At 39.0% G+C, this 8899-nt stretch overlaps 1 protein-coding gene across 1 annotated transcript in view; it reads left to right on the forward strand.

Annotated features, from left to right (window-relative positions):
- Positions 1–6508, forward strand: part of LOC309800879 (uncharacterized protein) — a gene marked incomplete at its 5' end in the record, with an annotated part of 32162 nt that extends 25654 nt beyond the window's left edge. Inside the window, one exon of the mRNA XM_082615187.1 lies at positions 4779–6508. Coding sequence (XP_082471313.1) covers positions 4779–5455 — 677 coding nt within the window. The 3' untranslated portion in view covers positions 5456–6508. The remainder of the gene's footprint in view (positions 1–4778) is intronic.
- Positions 6509–8899: the final 2391 nt, after the last annotated feature.

Raw genomic sequence — 8899 nt, forward strand, 5'->3', positions numbered from 1 at the left:
AAAAATCAATGAAACAAAAGGCTGGTTCTTGGAAATAAACAATCTAATCAATAAAGATCTAGCAAGACTGATAAAGATAAAAAGATGGATGGCACAAATCACAGATATCAGAAATGCAACCAGGGATACCATGACATATCCTGCAGGTTAATAAGGGACAAGTTGCTATGAACAAGTCTACACTATAAATTCAAAAATGTAGATGAAATGGACCAATGCTTCTACACTCAAAACTACCCAAACTCAGCCAAGATGAAATAGATAATCTCAATTTTCCTGTAACCATTAGAAACACTGATTTTTCATTTAAAAACTCCCAAAAGGAATATTCAGGCTTAGATGTTTCACTTTTACCCAAGACATAAAGAATTAACACCAATTTTACATGATTTGATAAGAAAGAGAAGTAGAAGGAACAGTTCCTAATTAAATTTATGAAGCCAGTATTACCTTGATACCAAAACCGGACAGGGATAGGATAGAAAGAAGAAAACTACAGACCAATATTTTTTATGAAATTGGCTGTAAAAATCCTCTGCCAAATATTAGAAAATTAAATCCAGAAATATATAAAAAGAATAATATACCATGACCAAGTGGCATTTATTCTAGTTATGCGAAGTTGGTTAAATATTTGAAAATCAAACAATGTTATCCACCATATCCAATAGATTAAAGGGAAAAGTCATGTGATCCTATCCAATAATGCAGAGAAAGCACTTGACAAAATCCAATCCCATTCATGATTGTAAAAAAAGAAGAAAAAAGAACTCCAAGCAAACTAGGAATAGAAAAGGAACATACTGAAACTCATAAAGATGATCTACAAACAACCTATACCGACATTATATTTAACTGTGAAAGACTGAATGCTTTCTCTGTAAGATCAGAAACAAGGCACGGATATCTGCTCTCACCACTTTTATTAAATATATTACTGGAGGTTCTAGTAAGAAAATAAGCAAAAATAAATAAATACATAAATTTAAATGTTAAAGTTTTAAAAAGTTCATTTAAAAGATAAAAGGACTATTCCTACTATGTTGAATAGGAAGGAATATATCCTACTGAATGTTGAAGAGTAATATATCCTATTATATTGCCTAAGGAAAAGTAAAACTGTCTGTGTCTGAAGAGGAGATGATAATCTAAATGGAGAAAATACCGAGGAATCCACAAAAAGCTTGAGAAATAATATTAGTTTGTAAATGTTTTAGAGTACAAGATCAACACAATTTTATCACATTATATATTAATAACAAATGTGTAGAAGCTTAAATTAAAATATGTGATGCCATTTACAACTGACCTAAATAAATACTTAAATACAAGCCCAATAAGACATTTATAGGACCTCTATACTGAAAATTACAAAATGCTGATGAAGAAAAATTTTAAAGTCCCAAACAAATAGGGAGACATACCTTGTTCATGGATTAGAAAACACAACATAATAAAGATGTCAATTCTCCCCAAGTTAAGAGGCTTAACACAATTACTCTTAAAATGCCCTCAAGGTTTTTGCGGATATAGACAAGCTTTTTCTAAGATTTGTATGGTAAGAAGAGGCTGAAGAATAGCTAAAACAATTTGTAAAGGAAGATTAAAATGGGAGGAATTAATCCACCCAATTTCAAGACTTCGCAGTAATTTTGGAGGGTAGATACATAGATCAATGGAATGGAAGAGAGAACCCAGAAATAGACTGACATAAATACATTTAACCTGTTTTTGACAGCAGTGCAAAAGCTATCAAGGAAGAGTAGACATTTCAAAACATGGTACTGAAACAGTTGGACATCCCTCGACAAAAACAAACAAAAAATGAACCTTAACCTAAACCTCCACACCTTACACAAAAATTAAATCAAAGTGGATCATAATCTTAAATGTAAAAGCAGGACATTTTTAGAAAAAGAAATAGGAGAAAATCTTTGGCATCTAGAACTAGGTGAATAATTCTTAGACTTGACACCGAAAGTATGATCAATAAAAGCAAAAACTGATAAATTGGATCTCATCAAAATGAGTTAAAAATGCTTCATAGAAGATCCTTTTAAGTGGATGAAAACTCAAATTACACAGTGGGAAAACATATTTGAAAATCCCATATGAGACAGATGACTTGTATCTATAATATACAAAGAACTCTCCAAACAACTTAAAAAAATCCAACTAGAAAATAGGCAGAAGACAGGAACAGACATTTCATGGAAGAGAATATACACATGGCAAAGAAGCACATGAAAAGATGCTCAACATCATTAGCATTAGGGAAATGCAAATTAAGACCATAATGAGATATCAGAGAATAACTAAAATTATAGTGACAACATCAAATGCTGGCGAGTACGTAGAAAAGTTATATCACGTCACTGGTGGAAAAATAAAATGGTTTAGCCACTCTGAGAAACAGCTTGACAGTCTCTTTTAATCCTAAAAGTAGATTCACCCTACAACGCAGTACTTGTACTCTTGAGCATTTATCCAAAAGAAACAAAAAATTAAGTTCCCACAGAAACTTACACATAAATGTTCAGAGCAGTTTTATTTATAATAGCCCAAAACTGGCAACTACCCAAATGTCTTTCAATGGATGAATGTTGAAACAAATTGTGATAAAATCTTATGATAGAATACTACGGAGCAACGAAAAGGAACAAATTATTAATATATGCAAAAATTAAAATGAACTTCAAGGGAATGATGCTGAAGAAAAAAATTTTAAAAGCCAATCTCCGAAGATTAAGTAATTCATGATTATGTTTACATATTATTCTTAAAATAACAAAACTGTGGAGATGGAGAACAGATTAGAAGTTGCCAAGGGTTAGAGATGGGGGTAGAAGGTACAGTGGGGAAACTTTGTGAGGTTTTTGTGGTCCCAGTACAAATAATACAGCACTCTTGGTTTTAATCCCTAAAGATGTTTAAAAACAATTCCTAATAAGAATTGTCCAGATATTTAGCAATGGCAGCAGATTACAGGTATAGCTCCCCAACATGACAACTTCAAAAGAGATTGTACTAATTCAATGCATATGTTAATTTTTAAAAGGCCAGTCACAGTACTTAAATGGTATATATCTTAACGATATTATTCTAAGTATCTAGTTATACCAGATGGACTAGCAGGATTTTCTGTACATTCAATCTTATTTAAGACAGTAAATCTTATAATAAGACAGTTAAAAAAAGAAAAAGAAAAAAAAACAAACCTCAACTACAGTTGGATATTCTCATAGGAAGATGAGGTGAAAAAGGTAGCAGTGGTTCAAAAGCTTAAGCAGTGGCACCTAAATTTGGCTGCATATTAGAATCATCTGAAGCACTTTTTAAAAACCCTCACACTGACTGTTGGTCATCCTAGACCAATAAAATAACTTTAAATCTGCTCAGACGATGCCAGTGTCTAGCCAGAACTGAGAACCAGCGGACTAAGCAGAAGGGGATGTTTCTACAAAGATTTCTTAATAATAAGTCCTTTCACCCAATCAGATTTACCTTCCCACAAAGGGGTAAAGAAGGCTAGATGTTGTCCATACTTGCTTCGCTTTAATTAGCACTTGTGACTTGCCCAAATCCTAGATCATGTTTCCCCTAAATTTCATGTTATTCCCTAAGTTTTTCAAACCCAGGGCTAAGGGGTTTGCCAGGATGAGATTTTAAGTGTTCACACAGGGGAAGTCCCTGGCAAACCAGGACAGCGGTCACTCTACATTGAATTGTAAAGCATCCTAAATAACCCTGCCACTGCTCCCAGATACTAGTCTGTGCCAACCAGTGGAGAAAAGGCATTCTCCATTACTACCACGGCAAATGCTGCTGTACTTGCCTTGGCTACTCCCTATCTTTTCCAGGCGTCACTCCCCTTCACCTGCTGGTGGACGCTTTGGCCAGCTGACAATGCAGATATTTTCAAACTTTAAGGTGAATAAAAATCATATGGAGGGCCTGTTATAACAGAGATCACTGAGCCCCACTAGAGTTGCTGATTCCATAGGGCTGGGATAGGGCCCTAAAACTTGAATATCTGACACATTATCAGGGGATGCTGGTAAAGCTGGTCAGGTTGTTACCGAATGCAGGTTCATGTGTCTGAAGCACAGTGAGGCCAAACAAACCTAAAGGTTGGAGTCTGGAGAAGAGAAAGGTTTATTGCAGGATCGAGCAAGGAGAGGGGTGGTCCGTGTTCCAAAACCCCTGAAATCTCCAAAGGATTTCAGCAAAGCATTTTTAAAGGCCAGGTGAGGGAGGGACATCCCAGGGCATGTGATCAGCTCGTGCACAATCCTCTGACTGGCTGATGTTGAGGCCACAAGGCAGGTAACATTATCCATCCTTAGGTGCCAGAAGGTCTGGGGGCTACATGCTCATGATCATCAAAGAGTTCATTTCTTCCATTGGGTGGTGGTTTTTAGCATCTGAAAACTCAAGAAATATGCCTGAGATACTATTATCTGAGTACTTCAGAGAGAAACTACAATAGAGGATATGGTGATGGGTCTGTCCTAGGAAGGCCCCATAGGGTACTGCTTGGTTACAAGGTGACCATACTTTGAGAACCACTGCTCTAGTGGCTTGGAATGTTAAGAAAGTAATGGAAGAATCCCTTCCCAGATCTAGATTCTAGTATCACCAGCTATTTTGGTGGGAGGAAGGGTAAGTTTTGTCCTTGCTTGGACTTCTTGTTCATTTATATCAAAGCCTATTTGAGGCAGTGCACTCGGCAGTCCTGCAGATCTGTCTTTTGCTTCAACAGTGTTTGGAATGAACAGACCCAGGGACGCTCCTTGCTCCAGCCCCCGACCACCCTCCAACCTTTCTTCCTTTTGCAACCTTTGGAATCAGACACTCAGCTATCCTCAGCCTCCAGGACAGGCCAACAGCAGTTTTTGAGCTTAGCTCCTTATCACTGATCAACCACGAGTTCCCAGGTTCGTCAGAATTATTCCACCGAGGTGGAAGCCGCCACCCACCGCCTGTTCAACATGCATCTGTGGACACTTACCTCTCTCTGAGCATCTATTTCGACAGCAACAATGGGACTCTGGACAGTATGGGCCACATTTTTCGCCAACTGGCTGAGGAGAAGTGTGAGGGCGCCCAGCGCCTCTTGAAAATGCAAAACCAGTGCTGCGGCCGCGCCCTCTTCCAGGAGGCGCGGAAGCCTTCTCAGGATGAGTGGGGTAAAACCCAGGATGCTGTGGAAGCCGCCATTCTTAGGGAGAAGAATCTGAACCAGGCACTATCGGATCTGCGCGCCCTGGGTCCTGCCCGTGCAGACTCCCAGCTCTGTGACTTCCTGGAGAGCCGCTTCCTGGAGGAGCAGGTGAAACTCATCCAGAAGATGGGCGACCACCTGACCAACCTCCGCAGGCTGGCTGGTCCGCAGGCTGTGCTGGGCGAGTATCTCTTTGAAAGGCTCACCCTCGAGCCAAACAGGAGTCTCTGAAGTCCAGCCGCGTCTGAGGAGACCCTCTGGCGTCAGAGCTTCTGCCTGAAGCCCCGCTCTGCAGCCACTAGGCAGCTTTGTAACCGCCCTGGAGCCCTCTCCCAAGCCTTGGACCAAATGGAAACAGTAACGTTTTTTGCAGAAGGAAAAAAAAGCCTATTTGAAATACAAACACAACAAAGCGAAAAAAAGAAATATATACATATATTCACGTTCTTTTAACATATGAATTGCCCCACTTTATCTGTGTGAAATAAGTTTGTTCCCATTATTGGGCTGGTTCTCAAGCTTTGCTGCTCGTTTGAATTACCTAAAGAGCTTGGAAGAAAAACATTGGTGTCTGGGTCCCAGCCCCAGAGATTTTGATTCAGTAGGTCTAGGGAGGAGCCTGGGCACGGGGAGGTCTCAGAGTTCCCCAGGTGATTCTAATGTGCAGCAACTTTGTGAACCACCTCTTGGCTTCAATGCAGCTAGTCATCAGATATTAAATCTAAGACACATGGACTACTAGTGCGTGAGCTCTGTTGCTAGGTGTATTCCATTTTCTTCCTCCTGGAAGATTCGTGCCAGGGAAAATGATTGATAGTTGTGTTACTTCTCTGAAATGGATGGAAATTTCCAATTAGCGTGAACAGGGGAGGGTGAATGGGTGAATGCAATAAGGTGTATCATTTACGTATTGCCCTATGTGTATGGCTAGAAGCTTTTGCAACTGAGGTCTGCCCTACTTTTCATGCTAATGGTAATGCTTGTCCTCCTAATGCAGCTGTAAACTTTATAAGCCCATAGGTAGACAGCATCACAAAATATTTACCCCTCCCCACTGGCCCACTCTCAAGCTTCACTCCCCTTCCCCAATACACAAATGTGCATCAATGCGCTTGAGACCAATATCAACATACTGACCTTCAATTCTTCTACTTTGCAGCTTCCCTCTTATCAGGAGATGTCAGCATTTAGTGCAAGGACAAATGCTTGCCTCTTGAGGAGTAATGTAGACAAAGCCTCCAAGAGACAAATAGCCCTCAGGGAGGGGGAAAAAGTCTTTCAAAAAGGTTGATGCCCAGAGGAGGCATTTTCAGTCATCTCAGCTTAGAGGTCAAATATCCAAAATTAAAAAGGTTAAAAAAAAAGAAGAAGAAAGCAAGGAAGAAAAGAAGGAAACAATTTTCTTATCTCATAGTAATAAGGCAGTTTTCCTTAAAAAAAAAGACTTAAGACTTAAATTCTCTTTCCTAATCAAAATGTGCTTTTCCATCTTTAGACTCTTCCTCTTATATCCTGTATTATTCATGATGTTTAATTCTTGAAATAGCACATGGCTGAAAACAGAAGCTAACCTCTTGTTCACTATGAATTAAATCTTCTTTTCCTAGGACCCGTCTACAATGTACAATTTGGGGTTGGCCAACATTATTTTCTCTGAAATACGTTACAGCATTTTGCCTTTTCAATATATAGTTATACAATACATTGTTAACACAACATATTTAATATAGTCAATATAGTAAATACAACTATAACACACATGATATGATGCCACTTTGGTGGTTTTCTTCATCCATGTAATTCTGAAATTTGACAGTATAGTTTTCATATTCTAATGAGCTGAGTATTACCTTTGCAAGGATAGAAAAATAAAATAAATTCATAATATTCTTGTGTGGTTTGCCCCTGGGGTGGATTACCCTAATGGGGGGATATTTGAGCCTTTCCCCAAGTCATTAAAAATCCTCCAGCGAGCAGCCCCTTGTCCTCTCCAGGGAGTGGGGGGAAAGGATCTTTAATCATAATAATCCTGGGGGGAGAAATCTCGGAAATAAGACATCTGCTTCTGTGCCTTGTTGTTTTGCAGAATAGCAATGATTGCCTTAGCAGCTTCTATTGCCATATGTATACAATAAGTAAATGAACAGAAAATTGAATGAACGCATAAAAGAAGGATAAACCCACCCAGCTTAACAAACCCACTCTCTCACCTGCTGTGCCCTGAAACATGAAAGAAAGAATCACGGGATCATAAGGATTAATAAAATAACAGTCTCTGTTAACAATATTGACAGGAGGTATAAGGATAATTTGTCTGATGTGGGACCAACAGCTTAACTAACTGCTTGATTCTTTTTTTTTAAGGGCAATTCATTCATTTATTGTTTAAAGATTGCAAGACAACATCTGAATTTTTGTAGCACAATTTAAATGTTTTACTTTTTTGATAAAGCAGAGTATAATAGCAAAAACAATTAGTTTCCAGTAATATCTATATCTCTATTCAGAATTAAGTCTTCCACAGACATGTAACCTGGAAACAAAAGCCTGTTACAATAAGCAAAGCTTCAACCGAGTGGCTACTTTTCAGGCCAGGGAAAGGTTCATCCCTATAGGAGGATGATGTGCTATGTAAAATGGCTGCAAGGTCACAACCTTGAGGGCGTTGGAAGTCTAGTATCCTATTCCACATTAAGTAGTTCAGGGAACTTCAAACGTCCGTTCATCTGCAACCAAGCTGGCAACCTTTAACTGCTATTTCAAGCAGGTAAGAAATAAATGAAAAGAAATCCCTACATTGATGTTCCTTGATTTACACTGTTAAATGGTTCATTAACATGTAATTCTGGCTAAGAATTACATTTGAGACTCCTTGCCCAGATTTTGGTTAACAGTACAAATCTTTCAGAAATTCATGTTTTTATTAATCAATAATTTGTCAGCTAGGATACGTTCAGGCATCAGCTGCAACTTCAAAATAGGTGCACTGCCTCAGCGCTTTGGAAAGACATAATCTAAAACACTAATAGCAGACAAAATATCTGTTACTAGACAGCATGTGTGCAGGACAGCAAGACAGAAACATATTCATATGTGCCGTGGACCAGCCTCAGAAAGAGGATTTCACCGCCCAGGGTCAGAAGGGACGGGGTAAGGAACTGAAGTAGCACCGACGAATGGGGTCAGAAGGACCAAGACAACTGATGGTTGCAAGGCAAGTTTTATTATGCTACAGTTGCAGATTATATAGACTAGAAAAGGGAAGGTTGCCAGACGGTGGTTTATATTATCTAATGACTGTCTCGGCTCAAGGTTAACTTCCCTGGGAGAAAACCCATAAACCCAGAATCATCCAAAATAACCTGCACGTGCAGGGTGGAGACAGATTGGCTTGTCTCATTTTCCATTCTTTCTGATTTCTGGGCCCTGGTGATTTATCTCCCGTGGAATGGAACAAGGAGGGGAACAAGTAGGGACAGTCCCTTCGAGCAGCGGCGGCATGCCTGGCATGTCTGTAGCCTGCTCTCAAGGCTGACTGCTTCCCACAGGTCCCCCTTTTTTATTTTTTAATTTTTGCTGCAAAATAATTCCATGAACCTTAGTGCCGAGAGTAGTATACTGTTGCATGAGGATACGAAACAGACATGAGAAGATTATTATCAATAATAGGCAAAT

This window comes from Mesoplodon mirus (assembly GCF_964341445.2).
Source record: "Mesoplodon mirus genome assembly, chromosome: 3".
NCBI classification, from domain to species: domain Eukaryota; kingdom Metazoa; phylum Chordata; class Mammalia; order Artiodactyla; family Ziphiidae; genus Mesoplodon; species Mesoplodon mirus.